The sequence below is a fragment of the Bolinopsis microptera genome, chromosome 2 (genome assembly GCF_026151205.1).
Source record: "Bolinopsis microptera isolate Bmic1 chromosome 2, MBARI_Bmic_1.0, whole genome shotgun sequence".
Lineage (NCBI taxonomy): Eukaryota > Metazoa > Ctenophora > Tentaculata > Lobata > Bolinopsidae > Bolinopsis > Bolinopsis microptera.
In genome coordinates this window covers 14,592,240-14,614,227 of record NC_087073.1, presented here as the reverse complement: position 1 = coordinate 14,614,227, position 21,988 = coordinate 14,592,240, and the positions used below count along the sequence as shown (strand labels likewise).

Genomic DNA, 21,988 nt, shown 5'->3' with positions numbered 1-21,988 from the left:
GACAGCTGGCATGACAAGTACGTAAGAAAGGAGTAAGAAAAACCTACGTACACTTGCAGGGTAATGACTATAAAGTATAAGTATAACCTAAATAATTTTGCTTATCACACGTGTGCCTGTACGAGTGAGGGTTTGTGATATGAAGCAGTGTCTGCCTGCAATCACTGGATGACTATTACAATGTACAATATTTGATTTGCGATACCGATTATAGTGCGACTGCGATACTGCACAGTGGAAACCCGTAATAGAAATTTGCCAGACCATACTCCATAGACGTTCATGCCTGGAGCTGGCCTGGCACTTATTTGAAAAATAATGAGGTTGGAACGTGAGCTTGATTGACGATGTCAATCCATCGAGATCGTTGCTCTGCGAAGCAGAGCAACGATCGACGACGAAGCAAGAATACTAGTTTGCGCGGCGCGTCGAAGTCCTCCAAAACGTGAGCACAAATCGAAACCAAGGCTAGTTGGGTGATGTTGTCGCATTATCAGGCTTTGCTTTGCTTCGACGAGAGGTCGTAGCAGAGCCACAAGCTGGAAAATATTGCCCCCGCCAATCAACAAGTAGCTGCGTGCGCACGCTGCACAGTTTCAATTTCTTTTTATCGTCCGGACTGAGCCAAGATTGATGACATGTTGCCTATTAGTAATAGTACTAGAAGTAAAACACGTTTTATAATTATATCAATGTGTAGTAATAAGTTAAAGTGTTGTGTTACGGTTCTAATTCTAAATTAGCACATGGTCACATCACTATATTTCTTCTCACCCCATTTCTATCTCAGTCTCAATAATACTGAGACTGACTTGATATCTAATCGGCTTGATTCAACTGATTGGTGGCCCTCTAACAATACGAAAGTTTCTCGAAATTAATTAGCTGTCAGGAGTTCAATTTCATTTCAATGATCATTTCTGTTCATATTCGCTAGATGTGATCTTCTGAAGTTTCACTGTTCCATGCCAATTTTTAAAGCCAATTTGATATTCGTTCAGCAAGAAGAGAAGCAGTTCACAACAGTAATGAAGGGTCACTCAGAAAATCTTTTGATTTTCTAATCCTCACGGTACATTTAGATTTATAACAATCTATTTGCACCTAACACACTCACAAAATTTAATCGTTAAGCTATGTACACTTCAAAACTTTAAAATATAAAATATTGACAAAATGTCAAGTAAACTTGAAATACAGCAAGAGTATATTTTTCTAGGCCACGACTAAAACACACTGCAAAGACAGTACATTTGATGGAAATTGGGCGGATAAAGATTGATCGTTAGATTTTAGGCGTACGTTAGTGGTTAGGACAAAACATCATCTGTATTGACATTGTTAAATTGGGAACCACCTCTATGCGTAATCAATTCTCTACTAATCAAGTAAGTTACGCCAATTTACAAATGTAATCACAGAACTTATTAACGGACTACATCAACATCATTGAAAGATAACACTCACATTTCATAATTCGAAAATTCGAGATTAAGCTAATATAAAAAATATAAATCGTTTGAATAGATAACAAAGACCCATGTTAAGTGAGTTCACTTAAATAAATTACTAAGCGTAGATTATAAATTACAATTTCCAAAGGTCCAACGATGAGACAATCAAATAAAATATGAACCAAAACCTAATTTCATTATTGGTAGCTAACCTAAGGATAAGTGGAACTAGAACTTTCTATTAGTAATAGTTGTAAAGAAACACGTGTTCTTTGTGGAGAGCGCAATTTAAATTAAAGTAGCAATGAGATCGAAATCTGTAAAGGAGTTGCATGGTGAACTGTGGAAAGTTCTGTTTTAAGTATCTTTGGCATATTAAGACCTTAATCTAATAGCAAAAGTTCTAGTTCCACTAAAATTTTGAAATGTGTGATTCAAGATATTTCAGGTTCAGATTCACTAAAAATGAGTTCGATATAAAATGCATGTGATAAGTGTTTGGGTCAGGTGGTTCAGTGTGTTCACATAATATATCTGAAGTTGAGTGGTTTGAAGGATTTCAAGCTGATTGTTATCAATCTAAATCTTCATTGTCGCCCTGCTGTTTTATTTCTTCCAGCTTCTCATCTGCCTCTTTCTTCGCTTCACTTTCTTTCGACTGAAAATACAGGTTTGTAGTTTGTACAGTGAATTATGAAAGATTACGCCAATGTTCCTTCCCGAGTCAATTTCTTTTTTGTTCTCCTATTAGGGAAAGGAAAAAGGCGTTGATTGATTGATTACCTAATACCCAAAAACGATTTCATAATTGCATTTTCTAATTACTTTCACGACACGCGATATGATAATGATAGATACGAAATGTGGAGAGTTGCAGCGTTTATCACGAGGTCTACTCACCACGATAGGTTTTATCTTAGAAGGGGTTGCGGGTATTCCGTTTACAGTCGCGAGCATTTCTGAGATGGTGCTATCTGGTAAAGCCTCGTTAACTACCATATTGGGAACAACTTTCTCTTTGTTTTGTAACCACTTCTGCAGCTCAACTGCTTTCTGGGTCAATTTAGAGAGGAATGCTTGACAGTCTTTTGTTCTTTTGTCATCTTCTCCGTACTGAAAATTTAGGAAAAACTATTAACTTCCCGGTGATTTACTTGTTAACACTTTTTTCTCGGAATAACTGTTTGTAAAGAATTGCTCTGAAAATGAAGTTTCGTTTAACAGTATATAACATGTAGCATCAATGCACGCTTCAGTATAAGAAATGTATCGAATAGAACAAACCTTTTCAGAATACACTTCGAATGCATGTTTCTGATACTTCATAGCTTCTCTGAAGTCAGCGTTGCCAGCCAGAGCGCGAGCCACTAGAATATTACACATTGCTACCTGAAAAAAGAAAATATTTAAAACTTAAATCAATGAATTGTTACGCAAACAGACGTTAATCACAAATTTCTCCGCTTATAGCGTAACCATGGCAACCATGATACCTTCCATAAGATTATAGAAGATATATCAAGCGTAAGATAAAACTCTTCAAGCCTCAAATGGTTAACTATAAGTTCCCTTCTCCGTACCTGGACTGATCCACTTCCATGGAACTTCTTGTGGAGCTTCAAAGCACTTTCTAAGAACTTCTGGGAGTTTACGGAGTCACCCTTCGTGTGCAGCATCAAGCCGATGTTGATCTGAAGTAGAGGATTAATAAAATTTTGGCCGATACGGTGATATCTATCATATAACTTCCACGTTAAGTCTGGGCTGAGAGGCCGTCTAAGATAATCACACAACAAATTATGTTGACTAGGTTCGACTAATTTGACGATTATTAAAAATGCCGAACTTACATCGAAAGCAGCCTGTTCCAGATGATCAGGTCCGAAGATGAGCTGTAAGAGGTACTTAGCGCGGTACATGAGCCTCAGAGCGACTGAAGTTTGAGCCAGATTGTGAGCGAATAGTGCCAGATAAACGTAACAGTAGATAGTTTCGTAGTGGTCAATGCCCAGGACTCGTTCACTGGCCAGCAGACCTTGCTTCTGATGCGAGACTGCTTGTCCGATACGGCCGAATAGATAGCTTATGTGTGCTAGGTGTCTGAAAACGAAAATTTGGTAGTACAGAAAGATGTAAAAAAATATATAAATTTGACGTGCAAAATATTTAATGAAACATGAATCATCACATTGTATCATCCTTCTCCGTTGGAGGTAACTGAAGAATGTCTTCCATTGCAATTTGTATATCCACTCTAAAAACACACTAAGTAACAGAGTTGTGAGATGCTGTACTTACTTATGAGAACTCTCAATATCTGAGTGAAGAGGTCCGTAGACCTGTAGCATGGTGTTCAGAGCGTCAGTTATCAGCTCGTGAGATTCTCCCAGGTAACCGTTACCTAACCTGTCCTCAGCTAGATCCTGAACGTGATATGTGTTTTTTATATAACAGTTTGTCATATTATCTTGCTTCTTGTGCAGTCACACACGTTAAGGTTCATAAATTTGACGTGTATAAAACGGGAGTGTTTTTGTACGCGGTGAAAGTTGAAACCACCGAATTAAGTAGGCCTAGGTTGCAAGGTTTATTGTTTTGACAGGATGAGGTGTCGACGCCTTGCTTACATTAACGAATTAAGTTAAGAATTCTGGGCTCTGAGAATTAACAAACATGTTTGGCACGTCCTCTAAAGTTGATTTCAACAGATTATTATTACTAGATTGGTAATTCGATTTGTCCTTCAAGAATGTTCCGCTACGTCAATGCGTACGTTAATGGACGAACAAAAGTGCATTCATTAGATTGAGTAAAACATAACTGTTTGTTCTGAACTTAAGATGCCGGTAAAATGTTAACGTACGAGGTAAATTCCCGCGAAGTATGATTCAATATTATACAGTTGTAGTTGCAAAAAGTGGATTATGTGAGCGAACTAATTTTGGATATATCAGTAGGTCAAGTGGTTGACTAATTTTCCGCAAAACCTTCAAATAGATTTTAATTAGTTGGTACCTTGAGTTTTGTGGCGTCTCTTGCTCTAGGATTTGAGTGTTTAACAATAGGGAAGACGTTCATTACGTCAGATTCGGTGAAATATCTGTTGTCCGAGTAATCTCGCAACGTCAGCTGAATACCTGGGGATGTCACATGTCAAATATCATATTGTAGTGGTGAAGACATGACAAGATGACATTAAGCGCAATATTCAATTCAATATGAACAGAACTTTAGATATACTTTGACAAGCTTTATGTCAGTAACCGATGAGTGGTTCCGTAGAAAGAACGTGCTTACCAACTGCTCTGCAAATCAATCTGGTCATTGGTAAGAAACCAAGTGGCATGACAACTTGTCCAGTTTCGACAGGTAATGTGTAGTCGAACTTGCTCAGGGCAATTTCACATATTGAGCTGTGGATTGATTGCGTTGTGCTGGTGGACCACGAGCAGGACGGTTCACGGACGAAAACTGAAAGATAAGTAAGTTAAAGCTATATATTATGGGGATGGTTAAGATTCTTGCAAGTTTTGCAAGTAAGGTTTCACCAAAAACCAGCTGGAATACATAAACTATAAGTAATCTGATAATGCGCGTTAAAAGCGCGCGTTATTATGTCTCAGTCGGTGCTGGGTCATTGAACTTTTCATTCTAAACACCAATTCGCGAGCAGGCAAAAAGTTGGTAGTGCTTCTACCATCTTCTACCATCTTCTACCACGTTCTAGAACAAGTCGGATTCCTTTTCATGTGACCACTGACCTTACCAGTTAAATATTTCTTCACAAATCGATACCAGCGCTATAAACGTAATTAAAGCGTAGAGCTAGAATTTTCTATATTTCGTCAGCGGAAGCGCGATTACCGAAGGAGTAGTCAGCTTGGTGGGCGTGAACTCGCGATAAACTCTCTAACCCTAATTGCAGAAAGTGCAGTACAACAAAGGAAAAGAGAGCAATTTATGCGGCGACAGAGCACATGAATAAGCAACATCATCAGCGCAAATTTCCCAGGATAATGGAATAACGGATAGCCGTTATATCGTACACGTGTCACGTACCTTTTCCTTTTTTGTTCTTCTTCTTCTTGCTCTGGGTGCCGTTTGGTGGACTGTTTTCACCGGACGCTGATTTCTGTCGCTCAACTGTGCCATGGTAACAATTCAAGAAATGTGCAACTGCTGCTCCCAGCTGTTGTGATGGAATGTCGATTATGTACTTCTTGAAAGCTTGTTTGGCAGCCCGAGTTATGACAGCTGATAGACACACGGCATAGTTGTGATTCTTCTCCTGATTATCCTCTAAAGATTTGGTGATACCTCCCAAATACCTCATGTTAATACCTCTACCATGCATGAGATCTGACAGGTGAATAGCGTCAAGAGGACGCTGTGTCATGGTTTTGAGTTCGTACACAAATTTAACAATCACCGAGTCCGACAAGAATACGGCCATCTCCTGGACAATCTGCCGGTCATGTTTGATATCGTGCTCGTTATCATTACTACCAATGTTTGTGTAGATATCGGGGTTGTATCTCATATCGAATTCAGTATCAGTCACTGATCCGAACTGACGAGCTGTTCCCGACGATTTGATCTCCTCCAAGATCTCCTTGGCGTCTGATTCTGTGAATGTTTTGGGAGGTGTGGGGTTGACAGGAGATTCCACGCTGCAGCCACTGTCGTTATCACTTTCGTTGTCCTTCTCCTTGATTTCCTTAACTTCCTCCTTCTCCTTGGTCTCCTCTATTGCCTTTAACTTGGTCTCCCTTTCTCCCTTAGCCTTGATAAACTTGGCGGACATGTTTTGAGTAAACAGGACGTATCTGTAGCAGGCGAACGCTTCAATAAGTTCAGCTCGCAGAGTTGCCAGTTTGTGGGGGGTTTCTGGGCACATGAACATGGGCTTACTCTGTTCTTCTTCTTCTCCTCTGTAGTTCTCTATTGGAACTGAAAATATTGGGTTTTAGTTCTCTGCAAACTCTAGTTTTCATGGGTATGCAGTGCAGTTAACTAGTTAAACAAGATAACAGTAACGAATATATATATATTTATTATATATAACAGTATAACACCCCTTTGTTACTTGGCATACGCGTGATACTAGAACTTTCTAAGAGGTAATTAGACCACAAAATGCTGGCTCGGGAGGTGCAAGCAGGGCGTAAATATCGTCACTTCTAGACAGAGCACATGGTATCGTATACTCGCACCTGTCACACACTGTACCACGGTACCCAGAACCACGTGGGCGAACATTCTGGAACTTCTAAACCGTGTTTAGTGTTTAAATGTTCGCAGAACCCACATTATACCAGGCCCAGGTAAACTTGCATATATTATGTGCATAACGTATTTCTCATAAATTAAGCTTAGTCCAGGAATTTGTTAAAATATCCAAGATACTTACCTCCCAGAGCAAATACATCCGGAGCAAAGGATCTGAAGAGATCTATAAGGTAGTGTCTGCCATCGTTCCCTATGATTCCCTTGCAATCGTAGCTGAAATAGTGTAATCCAGGTTGAAAACAGGGCACTGGATTAAGCGCCCCAGTGGCCTGTAATGTGTCAAGTTCATACTTGGCAGCTAATAATCTATTTAAAGTAGGGGTAATAATATATTATGCTATTAATATGTTAACATGCAATATAATATGAGATTGTTCCAGATGAATCAGGCCAGCGGGGCCTTCATACAGAATACCCACAAATTAAGTATAACAACAATACTCAAGAAAGGTCACACTTATGTCACATATATTATGTCACATATATTATATATTATGTCACATATTACATATATATGTGACATTTACTGCCTGTCACTACGCAACGGTAGACTGTTTGGAACCAACCTCCACACAAACCACCAGCTTTATAACCCTCTAACCGACCAGGCAAGTGGCAACCCCCTATCTCTGTGACCTATCAACTATGAAACTAATTTCACAGTTGAGTTGAAGCGGCTATTATTGGATGATTTCTAGTTGAGCTAGTCAGAGAATGTGCAGTGAAGGAACAGGTGGCCCATTGAGTGCAGCTCTCAGAGGTTCAGCTTATCAACTACATCAGCTATAGTTCAACCTGCTGATGAGCTGATCATATTATGTGCTGTGAAATTGTCGCCTCATTGTGTTGAGTTTTTATATAGAGAGTTGATGAAATTTAGGGAATCAGCAAACTAAATAGTGAACTTCAGTCTCGGTGAATAGATCGTTACAAATGTCAGTGTAACTTTAGACACGGATATAATTATAGACCAACACAGCATTGACTTTACCTCATGTTGAACACTAATGCAATATATATCAACTACCATGATATAACAGAGTGTATACTGTACGTGTGTGTGTTACACACTGCACCTACACCACGTACAACATCCTACTAAGAGTATTTATTTAGGGCCCTTACCGTCACACTGCACCTACACCACGTACAACATCCTACTAAGAGTATTTATTTAGGGCCCTTACCGTCACACTGCACCTACACCACGTACAACATCCTACTAAGAGTATTTATTTAGGGCCCTTACCGTCACACTGCACCTACACCACGTACAACATCCTACTAAGAGTATTTATTTAGGGCCCTTACCGTCACACTGCACCTACACCACGTACAACATCCTACTAAGAGTATTTATTTAGGGCCCTTACCGTCACACTGACAACGATAATCACCTCATTCTACTTCTGAATTTAATTATTATCGTACGTTTCCAGCACCCCCTATAATACACAATTCAGATTAGGTCAGGTATTAGCGCCTCCTCGCTAATAACGAGATTAGTTATGAAGAGTAATGAGAGTAGTTACGAAGAGTTTGTAAGGAAACTACACTTCCTAGTAGGCCAAGTTTAGCTAGTTTTCTGATATAGGACCAGAACATGTCGAACTAGTTTGTTCGTTACTTTAAAAGGACTCTATACTGGAGCAGGTTTAATTTACCTTGGAAAGGGTACACAGCCACAATCTTTAAGGTAGCAAGTTAAATGGTTGGAGATTTACTACAAACGTAGAGGAATTAGTAGGTCTCTAATGGTTGCCATAGGGATCTTGAAGAACCAGAGGTGAATGTCTACTCACAGTAAATACGATATATGGTTATTACGATACTGACCCGCTGACCGGAATTGGAAACTATTAACTTTATAAATCTTTAAAAAGATTTTTTTAACAAAAAGTGTGTATTGAACTAGTTGTTAAATCTTCTATCTCTTATTAACACATTCTCAAACTTATGTCCTCGAATACAGATAAATGTAAGTCTTTCGATCTATTTATAGAAATTATATAATACGTTAAAATAAGTAATCCAAAAATTTAGGTTTTTAGCATTCTGCTCTACAGACTAATTTTGCAACCAAAATAGATCAAAAACCAACAAAACAACATGTCATAAAAATAACTTTACATTCCCGGCCCGGTATTCCTGCACACCAACCTGGTAATGAGGCGGTGCTCCTCTCCATCTCCACCAATAACACTGTGTTCTCTGAGATGGAGCTTCTTGCTGGAACTCTCCAACACTTTACCAAACTTGTCATTCGAACTGAGGGCACGTGGGAATTAGTTTCCTGGAAAATTGACTTAAATCCGTTTTATTTAGTTCACTGCTCTCAATTACTTAAAGTTTCAGCACACCCGCTTCACAACATCAGCACCTTATATTCTCAGAACGCGAGGTTTGTCTTCAGACGTACAGGATGACGGTCACAGTGGAACACATTTCGCACTCTCGCACCATAGTAATTAATTATGTATGTTCCAAGTACGTCACATTATGCGACCAGTCACTATCATTATACTGATTATAATGTCTTCTGGAATATGATTGGACTATTCAGAGCTGATGGACCTACTGCAGGACACAGTGTCCTACTCAATACTCTGAGCTACAACTCTTATCTAGAGAACAGTGACTACTTGTCGTACCCAATATTATCATATAATATTAATCATTAAATGTGGTGATAGTGGTTTGACGTCACATATGATCTACCAATGTTTCTGAGGTGTCGTTACTGACATCTTGACTAAATAGTAAATGCATGCGCGTCGGTAAATGTAATAGTGCTTTTAACGATCATACATCTTGGAGGTATGAATTCTTCAAATGGTAATCGTTAGCTCCACGAGACAATTCAGTCATAACATAACATATGATACCTTGGTGACTAGAGTAACTATAAGTAAAGGGCCTGTAATATAGCACCTGCTCTGTCGAATCTATTTATGGAAACTTTCTTTAACGACTTTTTGAAAAGCTCTAGATAGAGCTGCTCCCTTGATATGTATTAATAGAATATCTAAAAGAGTTTTTCATATAATCAGCCCAAGGACAATGACTTACTTGATAGATTTGCCGTTATCGATGCTGCCATATATAATACTTTGTTCTTGGTCTCTCCTGAAATATTGAGCGTAAGTTAGTAAGTAACAGAAAGGTACGTGTGCTATGAACAGCACGACTACTTACTTGCTATATTTGAAGAATTTTCTACGGTCTTCAAACTATTGGAAGTATAGTGATACGGAATAATATTGTCATAGCAGTTAGAGGTGTTAAAGGAATGTATCTAGGCGCTGCAATTTCCCACAAATGCGGAGGGTTAAGTGAACAGGTCACTAATCCGTCTCCTGCTTCTCCCCGAAAGTAATTGGGAACCTCTGGCCTTGTCATCAACATGTCATCAAGAACTACCTTACATACTTTAAAACAATGGCCCTTCTACTTTACCTCTACTTTACCTCCTTACTCTTCACACTAACAAATATTAAATATTGACATCGGCAATCTTTATTTTTATTTGGATTGTTGATATAAGCGGGATAAAAATGCTTTATTCCATTTCATTCCATTTCATATTTACTTCAATTTGATATTAACATGGCCATCGCGGCTGGGTCATTCTTCTGCATGTGTCAAAAGCGATAAAATGTTTCATAATATTCGCATATATCACATGCCAAGTGAACACATACTGTAAGGACAGTTATAGCAGTGTAGCACATGAGAGTAGACTGTTTTCTGTTCTTCAAATATTTCAGCACTCAGCAAGATGTTTAACTTTAAAATAGTGAAATGAGCCGCTGCCCGCTAAAAGTCGTAACTTCACCTACTCAAGCAGTACTGTAAACAGGAAACTTGTACAGACTGGTGAACAGTGTTCAACATGACTAGATCCTGACTGAGACCAGGCAGAAATACTCGTGTTTAGCTAATGTTGGTAATTGTTGACAGGGGAAAAGTTAGTATCAAGTCTACCCACCTACATCGCGCCTTATTAACAAAAACCAATAAGGTACCATGGCCATAGCTGTTCTCCAAAATAAGGAACACACCATGGCCACGGTAAGGAAAGACGAAGTAGGGAATCTCACCCATCTCACCCATCCCGTGCAACCGTGAAGTCCCCCGAAGTCTGCTCACAGAAGGTTCCAAATATGTGCGAGATGTTCGCAATGGCAATAATTATATCATACAAATGAAGCCGATGAAGCATATGTTGGGTATGTTGCTTCATAAGTAGCATGTAAATGTGCTAACTACGGCTAATTTGCATTCATCCAGAAGTTCCCAAAAAATATTCATAATGCCCAACCACATTACACTAAACCAGACTACGCAATATTTTTAATAACGTCTTAATCTCGTTTGCCAGGAAATATTTAAAATACTTTACAAGTTTGCAAAATGTGTACTCACGATAAAATTCCACTGATGATACTCTGGCCGACGACCCTGTAACCTCTGTAATCTACAATAACAGTTCCCAAAGTATGCAGACCATCTGTATCTAGGGACTGGTACAGAGAAATACCTCTCAAATCACCTGCCTGAAGGGGAGTTGTGGTCACAAAACTATAATAAAGGGTACAACTAGTGATATTTTAAGGTGTATTGCAAACAGTGTTAAACATCGTGGCAAATAAAATAGAATGATCTAGGCCCTAGGGACAGAACATTTTGTGAATTAACACCATTTTAACCATATGAAATATCCGATTTTAACTATTCATTCTATCAACAATTTACCTAAATTATTCAATCCAGAAATGAGTAAAGTTCTCTTTTATAATTTATTTTAGTGCATACATCGTTTTAAAAAGACTATACCTTGAGACCAACTAAACTACTGAGGGTATTAAAGCGACTTATTTAGAGTACGATTATCTATTTTGCCGACAAATTAACAAACTGAGCACCCATACTATGAGTCTGGATTCTGACATGTTCAATTGTTTGTGTGGCTGTGATAAGTAGAGTTATTAAACTATACTATTGCTTGTAATTAGTCAGGGAATGTACTACTAATGAAATAATACTAATGAACTTTACAATTATAGCTGATAACACGGTATTAATCACACCACATCACTGATTACACCTATCACAATCTATTGGCACTGTGCTATTGCAACTCTAAATGTTTATCATGTTTAAATGCATTATTTATTTTAATGTGATTAGAGTTAAGACTGATCGTGACTTAACAATAACAAACAATAGCTAGAATCTAGATCTCTGCAGCAATCAATGCACATTAGTCATTATCCAATAAGAAGCTAAACAGCACTAAATGTAATGATGATTCCTGGAACCAGTACTTGAAATCTCCATTATCATATTATCCTCCTGTCCTATACTAAAGATATCAACTAATACAATAGTCCATTATGATGTTTACTGGTTAGCATATTACTCTATAATATGTACACGGTTGCTGCATGATGCATATTATCCGTAATAACGAGCTAAACAGTGTTTCTGTTAAATGAGCGTATCGTTTGGTTGGTTGAATGCTGAATGCTGATGTATCCGCGGTCTGCACATCTTAGTGTAGTCCAGCTTAACTATACTGTTAAAATAGAGTTTGAATGTTATCTCCGAAGAATGGAGATATGTGATTTGATCTCAAGGGGGGTTGGAACCTCGGTTAGTAGGAATAGCAAGATTTAGTAGAACTAATTAGCTGTTGTGTCAGGAAGGGAGGGTTAATTACTTAACAAGATGTGTTGTAATATCTTAATATGCGGGAATTAGCAAGAAACTATTATGTTCCAGGATGTTTAATACACTTTTAATTCTATAGCTGTATACTTACTTGGCGAGGGCAATAAAGCGGCGAAATAAGAAAAATGTAGTTTTTTCTTCTTTAATGTGCAAAAACATAACTTGAAGTAGTTGTACGAGTGTACGTTGTTACATAATATCACGCTATCAATATGTCAGTACACGAGATCAACTAGGAAGTATGTTTAAGAACTGGTTAAATACGCTATATTGTAGGATATACTGCAGTAATTGATCATGTAATGGTGATGTTTATTCAATAGGATGTAGGTAGCTAGTATCATCGAGGATTAGCAGAAACAAATTATATAAGAATCAGTTTCATTCGTCATCACTAGGAACTTACTAGACTTCCTACTGGTAGGTACAAACAAGAACTATATAACATTAGGACACGTACACCGTACTGTGAAATGTGAATTGGTAGATAACTTCCTGATTAAAGTATCATATTATTATAGGATATAATAATAATGTGATTCAATCTCATTCGTCCTGGAATAGGAACAGACACAGAACTCAGATATTACAGTCTGTAGTAGGACACGTACAAAATAATACATATCAGATAATTAGATGAATTAGATAAGGCTACACTTTGAGCCAAGATTCAGCTACTTCAGGGTATCCTCATCAATACACCTTTACACGCGTGACGTGTTATTCTCTCGGTTATCAGGAGGAGTTAGCAGTCTTATCGCCGGGGATGGTGCATATATTTTGTACCTGGTTTAATCACGTGGACTTCTCTGCAACTTCCACTGTAACATGATACCAGGCTGAAGGACTGGCAATCTAATTTGCACCGCAGCAGAGTGCAGACCTAAAAACATCGGTGACCTGGATTCTGGCTAACAGTGGACAGAATGTTCCACTTTATTTCAGGGGTCCTTTTGATCACGTCATAATGGATTCTATTCAAAGTTCAAACCCATTATCACATAATAGTTACATAAGTAGTTGATGTTCACGATTTCATGTGTAGTTAGCTCGTTTCAGGGAATTCACAATAGGATTAATCGACTTTTATTGCGGAACTGAAATTCTGGAATATTACACTGAACCTGAATTTCATTCCAAATTGAAGATTTTAATTCCGGCAATTCCAATGTCCACGGAAAATTTCCTTTTTTAGCAAAGTAATGTCACATACAGAGGCAACTTGGTAGAACGAACGTGAAAGTGACTTTTCTAGAACGATCCAGTACTTCTCGTAGCGATAGAAAGGAGATGAATGACTTGTAATTCTTTCAGAAATTAAGCGGTATTTCTAAGTTTAGCCATAATTTCGCTATGCCAATAGGATCATTGCATCATCTCATATCCGTGAGGATCACAGTGTTCCAGCCCTAGAAAGTATATTTTACATGCACGACAAATGCACGGCGCGGCTACACTATTCCAACCATCTCCAGACGTTTCAGTAGTTATCGTATGCAAGTGTCTGCCAATCTCTACTCGGTTTACGGGAATTGTATTCGACTCCAACAAGCAGGAGCTCCAACCGCGGCGTCTTTTTCACTCCGAAGTCACGTCCGCAATACATTAAGTATTGCGGACGTTAGTAATACGGATAAGATAAAAGATCGAGAATGTTCTCTCCCATCAGCTGATTTTACGAGGGCGTGTTCAATGCAGTGATAAGTGTAATGCAGATTGTGCTCCAAGCACTGCCGTTATTCCTGTCCCCTGTGGTGGATAAGGGGGCCCCCCCCCCCCCCCCCCTAATGGTTCACCCCTGAACTATCCCCCTAGTTTGTAGCATCAAATATGGCTCTGTGCCCGAGGATTACACGACTAATTAATCACGTCATCACCACCCACTTAGTGAGATAAGATAATTAACTTACAAAATATAATTCAAGATAACTTACAAATAAGATGACGACAAAGGGAACAAATTTATAATTCCATAAGAGTTAAACAGTTTGAAAAGTTTGATCTCACTTGTTCCTGAATTTCTCGAACACATGATAATCGACGATTATCATCCTGCCACGTGACCACAGAATTAAATACATGAAACTTAACAGATTTGTGAATTATCATTATCAAGTTATCAAGAATTATCATTATCAAGTACAGATGTTTCGGTTCAGAGATTGTTCTAGCCAAAAGTCTAGAAAATATGAATCCGTTATTATTCATTGTTTAAAAGTGCTGTGCTTCTCAATATTATTACTTAAGCTTGCTAAAGCAAGGTCTTTCTTGCTTGATACAAAACAAATTTAAATTAATCGGCATTTTTGCTCGGACGTGATTCGGTGCAACAACAGACCAACTTACATTAACGATACTAATTTTGTGACAATTGCTTTCTTTCGTTTCAGAGGACCTGTGGTAAAAAAAAAGTTGAATATGACGGCTGAAATTCAGAAATTTGGATCAATTTAATAATAAAGTTTGAATTACCGATTATACATTCTCTATTCAGGTGATATGCAAAGAAGAAGACATGCACGGATTTCTTAGACATGTGGCGAATATAGTCAAATTAAATTGGTTTAATTTGGAATTTTTCCTGGCTGACGCATTTAATTCTATTAACCAAACAAAACAACGCACTGTCTATTTGGTACTGTTCACATGATATTTTCGGGCAAATAAAGTCTACAATATTACCTACAGCCCCATTTAAACGACCTCATGCAAGGCTTCCCCGCATCCTATTGAAAGTAGCCAAATTAATTTCCATCCCTCAACAATTAAGTTAGATTAAAGCAATAGCATTTTCATTTATGATGTTCAAATAACCGTAATTTTCCAATGAACTACAGTTTACCCAGGTTAAGATTAAATTATATATCGTACTGGTAAAAGTTTTAATGCTATTGACTACTATTTTGAAAGTTTTCAAATTCTACCTTAATGTTTTCCAAATCTTATTAAGTTATTGGGTGCAGGTGTTGAGTGAGTATGAGTGAGTTGAGTAAAGATATAAAATAGACAGTTCAGTTTACAACAATGTAACAAACAACTATCTGTTATCACTGGGAACTAATAAAATACTAACCAGAACTGTGTTTCAAATTAACATGAAAAGTTGTAAATGTGCTTACGATCGCAGCGTAGGCGGCAGAATCGCCGCCAAAAGCGCCATAATGGTCCTTCATGTCGAACCCGAGACTGAAGAAGATGTTGTTCCAAAGAAACATGCGACTTTTCTTGTCATCGGCCGCGTTGAGGGGTGGGATGTTACCGTCTACCACCGCCTGTGCTCCCTTGATTGCCATTGCCACAAAGTCACAGGTTACCTGAGAAGAGATCATTCTAGTGGATAATCAGAGAATCGTCTGGAATTTCAGATTGTGGCTGCTTGGTCGCTAATTACTGCAGATGTCACGATAGTCCGTGTGAATTGTAAATAACAAAAGTTTAATATTTTACAACGCTTACTAAATATTCCAAGCATGCTACGACATTCTAGCATACGAATTTCGAGAATTTAGGAATCCGCCACTTTGCTAGAAGAATAATAGTCTGGTATTTCGTCCACTATCTACAGCGACAAGATTGTAAGATGCAGAGATCTATGTCAGAATTTGTAGACGGAATTTTCACAATATTTCCACAATCAACCAGTCAGTTGCAGGCTTCGATTATGATTAAGAATTTATAGAATCTTGTTAAGTTCAGTTACTTCTGACCTGACATTATGAGCGATAAGAGGCGCTTTATAACAAAAGTTTGTTGGAATTTTAAAGCCCTGATCTATGAAATTGACGAGAAGTTTGAATAATTAACTCTGCTGTGTTGTATCCAAAAAACCCTCAGAACATTTAAAGTTATTTTATCAGAGTCGGAAGTACTCAAGAAATGCACAACTTCTGATCTCTGGCCATGTAATATGTAACGTGGAGATAACATAATGCCGAAATGTCATCACTTCTGCAGGCATCTCCACCACTTGAATTAGCGCCGGTTATGGATATTTATTTGGGAACTTGGCTGCGCACCAGTTTCATCAAATATGAAATGAAAAACATTTTTCAACTTATTATGCTTCTTTTCAGTTACAATGACACAATTACAAATTAATATATTTTCGAGATGGGAATAGAATGTCAGAGGTTGAATTGAGTCGTAATATTGAAACCAGGGCGCATATTACAATTTAAAATTGGACCACTAACCAGCCATTAACCCATCAGAAAACATGAATTGAACAGACTGAGTAATTCTGAAAGTAAGTATGTGACTTCTGATTCTTGAAGTATGTGACTCACTCTAAAGATGGTCCTGTCTCTAACGATCTTCTCGTGGACATTAGCTTGTGGAAGTTCTCTGGCACTCTGCAGTTCCTCATTCCAGTCACGTGAAGACATCATTCCCAACGACATTTCGTCTGATGTGCTGCAGGGATTAGGTGTCAAAATAAGGCAAAGTATCAGGTATTTAATTTTAGGTTCAGTTTGGTCTGGATAATGGGAAATATAAGAAATGTTGCCGGGCCTTATGGTGAGGATTCAGAGTTTTCTGAGTTCAGGTTAGTATTGCTGTCGATAGGATTTTGGATGTGTTTTTGCTGAAGCCTACGCCGGAATTAGAATCCTTATTGTCCTTTCTTCGCTACGTATGTCAGCTGCAGCGTACAGGAATCTTAAATTCTAGAACTTCAGTATTGACAAGGTTTGCAACGTTACTTGTCATTGCTGATTGCAAGTTTGAGATATGTAGGGTTTCCCAAGTAAAACCGGTAAATGCCAGGGAACACGGTTCATACTATCCCACTCTACAAATACCAGACATTGCCGACGTTTCATTCAAATCGATTTGACCCACCAAGTCCTATCACCGACTGTATATATTACAATTAACACTATCAACTCTGCAGATTTTGGAGTAAACATTGCCACGGCCAATTTGAGGTAAATAGTCTCTCATAATATTCACACCTTAGTAAAACTGTAACTGTCTAAAAACTACCAGGCAAGTATTGTAGGAAACGCATTAAAATACTTCAAATAATGTTAGGCAAAATACTTGGTGAAATATTAGAAATAACTGTTCACCTGTTAGGAACGTAAGCCTCCTCTGCTCGGAGAGTATCGTAGGTATGCTCCGACTCTGGTTTACACCAGGTAAAGGTGGGATAGGGAACTGGTATTACCTGTGGAGAGGGAGGAGTAATGTTATTTGCACTTCACACCTGCACTTCACACCTGCTACCTACAACTACCTACAACTATCTACAACTTCAGTAGGCAGGTTTAAAAACCTGATTACTGATTACTTATCAGACGGTAAAAAAACGAGTTTTGCATATTTTGACAAAGACGCGACGCTGCACAAAAACACTCCATTCAGACAACCAATTTTCAGCTGCATATCCTCGATATAAAGCATAATATTCCAGACTTTTGGCGGCGGACGTTGCTAGAACTACATTAATATAGTTTGGATGGTTTTAAGTTTACTATCCCTCCAGGAAGAGAGCGCGAGCGTGGTGGTTGGGAGCAGTGAACTGTGAACTGAGGACTAGGAAGCACTCCTCACTCAATGGCCGGGCCCCATGTGGTTTTCATTGAATTAATTAACACTTAACAGTCGATATCAGTAGAGTCCAGCGGGCTGGATAATGTTTGGTTTATTCACAATGTTATGTGTATTGTCTACTGTATGAGGATATGTTGGGCGGCAGTTGGAAAACCTTTTAAGAGATTGATAGAAACAGGATTCACCGACTCTTATAATTACGGATATCTTAAATTCTCTGTTTTAAATGCTGGAGAATTCTCTCTAATTTGAATAATGTTTAATACTTGTTCAACATGTAAACTCGTACCTACTACAGAGACGAACCCAAATACTGGGTGCTCAATGTGTACACTTGGGCCCCGTCAACATTGTACCAAAATGTACACATAAATTACATGCTCAAATTTATTACGTGTCGTATCCGGGGGGATCCGGGTCTAATTAGTGCATCCCGCCGTTATTATTAAGACTCGAACGAACGAGAATTAGAAGGTTCCAGAAGGGCGGGCTGGGAAAACTCCAGAACATCTATTATATCTGTGACGTCACTGTTGAAACAAATAGACCTCTGGCTCAAGACACGACTAATTAATTTTCGAACCTTCCACGTTAAAATAAGCTGCTCAGAACTCTTAACCATGACTTGGAGATTGTTAATAGTTATAATTATAGTTAATATAATAATGTACTGCGAAGTAAGGCCGGGGCCAGATCGCTGACCAGGAAGATCAATTATTCAATAGTAACTGCTTCATTTAGCTGTAACCATACCCCACGTACGTTCTAAATGCTAAGTCGCACAATTCTCCGGAATCATAAGATGAAATTGACAGCTGAAAATGCTGGATATCTCGTAAATTGAACTTTATTTAACTTTAATGAAAGTGTTTAGCCCTTACCTCATAAGGATTTCTCCTCAGACTTTGTTTCTGGATGATAGCAAAGTTCTTGTTGAAGAGGGAGCTGACTTGTTTAAGAGTATCTACTAGAGTGTATCCTTTACAAGAAATCTCAGCAGGGGTAGGATCAAACTTCTTACTGGTAGTTTTGTTAACGTAGAACCCAGAAGGAACAGCAGTAATGTGGACTGTGTTACCTTCAAGTGTTGTCACAATCAAGTAGAACAGGTCACCTGGTGGGAGATACACAGTCAATCAGAGAAATATAGGGGGGGGGGGGATGTCGTTTTAGGATCCAGGAAATACATTTCACTTATTGCTACAAGCGTTCCTAGTAGCTCTGCAGTTTGGTCAGACTATGTAGCAGTAGCAGTTGTTCTTGAGAACAAGTAAACAACTAATTGAACGACTGGTTGCTGGTAAAATTACAGTTTCTGCGATATCAAAGAACTTTCCCAACTTTCTAGATTTAGTCCAACTTGGTAATTGCAAGGAAGTGATCACAACACGTATTATGAATATGACAAACTTGTAACTTTCTTATTGCAGCTTATGAACTTCTTATGCATCCTAACTAACTTTAACGACAATACCGCGACATGTTGCATACCAGCGCTTCTGATCTGGATACTGGTGGGAAGGTGAACCATATTTTAACCACACGTGACAGAGAAACAGGGTTTTAATTGGTCAATGCTGGAAGCTACTTGGCTAATGGTTGTTATGTGTCATAAAATTGGTCCATCTCTCCATCAGTATCCAGATCTATTAACATATATACTTATTACTGGTGGTTGTAAAGATCAAATAAACTAACCGAGCATCCTTCTGTTTCCCGGAGGAGGGTTCCAGCCACTGTATCCTATACTGCTGACACACTCAGGAGGTGGGGTGGGGGTTTCCGGGAACAGAGGCAGGAGTGGGGTCTCTTGTGCGAATAGGTAATCTGGGGGAGCCACATCCACATCGCAACCGTGATCTTCTTTTACTCCTTTCTGTATATCTTCTGGCGGATTTATATGGGAAATTAGATCCAGATAGGAAATTAGATCTTTGGGCACAAGTTACTTCATACTTAGCAGTTTCTAACAGCAAGATTTCTAACAATGCAACATGATATCGTTCCTTCTAGAAACAAGATTTGACATTCTTGTTGATTTGGTCACCCAAACTACCTTCGACGTCTCTGCCGGCCACAACGCCAGCAAATGTGAGTGACAGGTTATCAACACCATTCTGAGCATTTACTTGAATATCCGGCTGAATCAGTGAACGAACTCTCTTGAGGTGAAGCCGGGCTTCTCGAAGACTGTATTGCTCTGAGAGAATTGTCAAGTATTATAATTTAAAATGAAAAGTTTGAAACAGTTTGTGTTGAGATATTTTAATTCAATTTTATTGGACAAATAAATGATATTCTGTATAATTTTTAGAACAGGAGAAATATTAGAGAAGGAAAAGTTAAAAACGTGTGTTATTGAGTATTTTGAGCATTATTAAATTGAACCAGGAAAAACCAATATTCAGTAATGTCTCACCTGCAACACACTTAACGGTTTCACCATCCGTCAAATTCTCTACAGTGTGCACCATTGCAAACTCATCGAGAATCTTGCCTCGATGTTGGAGTGTGAAGCAAGTTTTATAGCAACTTTCTGGGCGTTCATTGGCCATTTGTCTCAACTCATGAAGATGATCATGGGTGCCTATCTGCAGGGAACCAGTTGAAAATCAATAAATTTTACAAAATAAATTAAAATTTTAAATCAATGTATGCAAATAGAAAATCACAGAAGATACCCAAAAACATGCCGAAATAAATGTTTGAATGGCTTACCGTCACTTTGATAGACTCAGTTGACTGAGGTAGGATGAGGTTCAAAGTTATGAACTTGTTAACTGAAAAGGGAATAAATTGTTAGTAATGATATTGTTATTGAATCTAAAATAGCTAATAGCTTAACAAATCAAGAACAAATTTAGTCACCAAAGATAAATAACAATATCATGCCTATTTATGAATTCCAACATACCATTTTCAGGAGCTTTTGTCTCAGCTTTGGGAAGTTCGCTTTTCTGAACAACAGCTTTGAAGTCCTCAATTGGTGGATCAATAGATGTAATGTCCTCAATCGGTGGATCGACAGCTTTAATTTCCTCAATTGGTGGATCAACAGCTGTTACATCCATTATGGGTGGATCAGAGGGAGCCTCTTTCTGTGGCTCGAGGTTAACAACGGTTCCATCCAGGACCTCAGTAGACATGGTAATGAACGCTTTGAAATAATGTGTGATTAGTAAAACAAAAGTAAGACAAAATTGAAATAAAACAAAATTTAAATTTTATTGCCATTACAATAAATAATGATATCATAATAAATATAAGTAGACATCCGATAATAAACTTGTTAGGTCCAGTACAACCCAAGATGTCGGCCGACTAACAAAATAAAGAAAGAGCTAGCATGTTCATAGTTTTTCAAACGAGCATACTTAGGCTGTACGTAAATAGCTTTAATTCTATGTCATATTAAAAACTTTACATCATTTTTGAGATACAAAAATAAATTTTATCAAATTTAAATTATATCAACAGTCAGAACTGATTGGCAGAACAGAGTATGTTAAAAGAATTTATCTATACCTCTTTTGCTGCTTAGGCGCGGCACCACACCTAACCCACATGTTTATAAAAAGCTGTAAGCGGTGCGCCACGCCTAAACCATAAACTCTAAATATTGTCAAGATAAACGAGTTTTGCGAAATAATTTAGCATGCTGACTTCGTAGGATACAATTACAATTATACCCGAATGTATTGTGTAAGAAGTAAACTCGTTGTGGGCTGGTAGGTGCCTTGATGGTAAACTACAGAATTCACTCCCTATATATGCAAGCCTTAATAACTTCTGGTGGAAATTGCACGTGTACGAATTTCAGGGGTTACAGATATGGGTCAATCAGAAAGTCTTATGGCCCGGCCTGTCACTCCCTCGATATAAGTGAGTCTAGAAGTCAAAATTCGAGTGAATTGTGCTTGATTCAGATCTGATGGGAAGATGATCTCATCCCTCAT

General features: G+C 38.2%; 2 protein-coding genes across 2 annotated transcripts in view; one reads left to right on the top strand and one right to left on the bottom strand.

Moving 5' to 3' along the window:
* The window catches only part of LOC134826226 (FYVE, RhoGEF and PH domain-containing protein 4-like), a 434,713-nt gene that overhangs the window by 166,132 nt on the left and 246,593 nt on the right, over positions 1 to 21,988 (top strand). The gene's annotated exons all lie outside the window — the stretch shown is intronic.
* Positions 677 to 21,207, bottom strand: LOC134811841 (clustered mitochondria protein homolog). The gene is made up of 22 exons (XM_063818935.1): positions 20,947 to 21,207; positions 20,751 to 20,812; positions 20,452 to 20,623; positions 20,089 to 20,232; positions 19,731 to 19,919; positions 18,914 to 19,146; positions 17,549 to 17,646; positions 16,763 to 16,889; positions 15,596 to 15,790; positions 11,169 to 11,299; positions 9,813 to 9,869; positions 8,904 to 9,011; positions 6,865 to 6,956; positions 5,514 to 6,404; positions 4,752 to 4,925; positions 4,470 to 4,591; positions 3,753 to 3,877; positions 3,305 to 3,554; positions 3,035 to 3,145; positions 2,739 to 2,843; positions 2,355 to 2,567; positions 677 to 2,112 (listed from the first exon to the last, which is right to left on the bottom strand). The coding sequence occupies exons 1-22, from the start codon at positions 21,176 to 21,178 to the stop codon at positions 2,029 to 2,031; spliced, it is 3,915 nt and encodes a 1,304-aa protein (XP_063675005.1). The 5' UTR covers positions 21,179 to 21,207; the 3' UTR covers positions 677 to 2,028.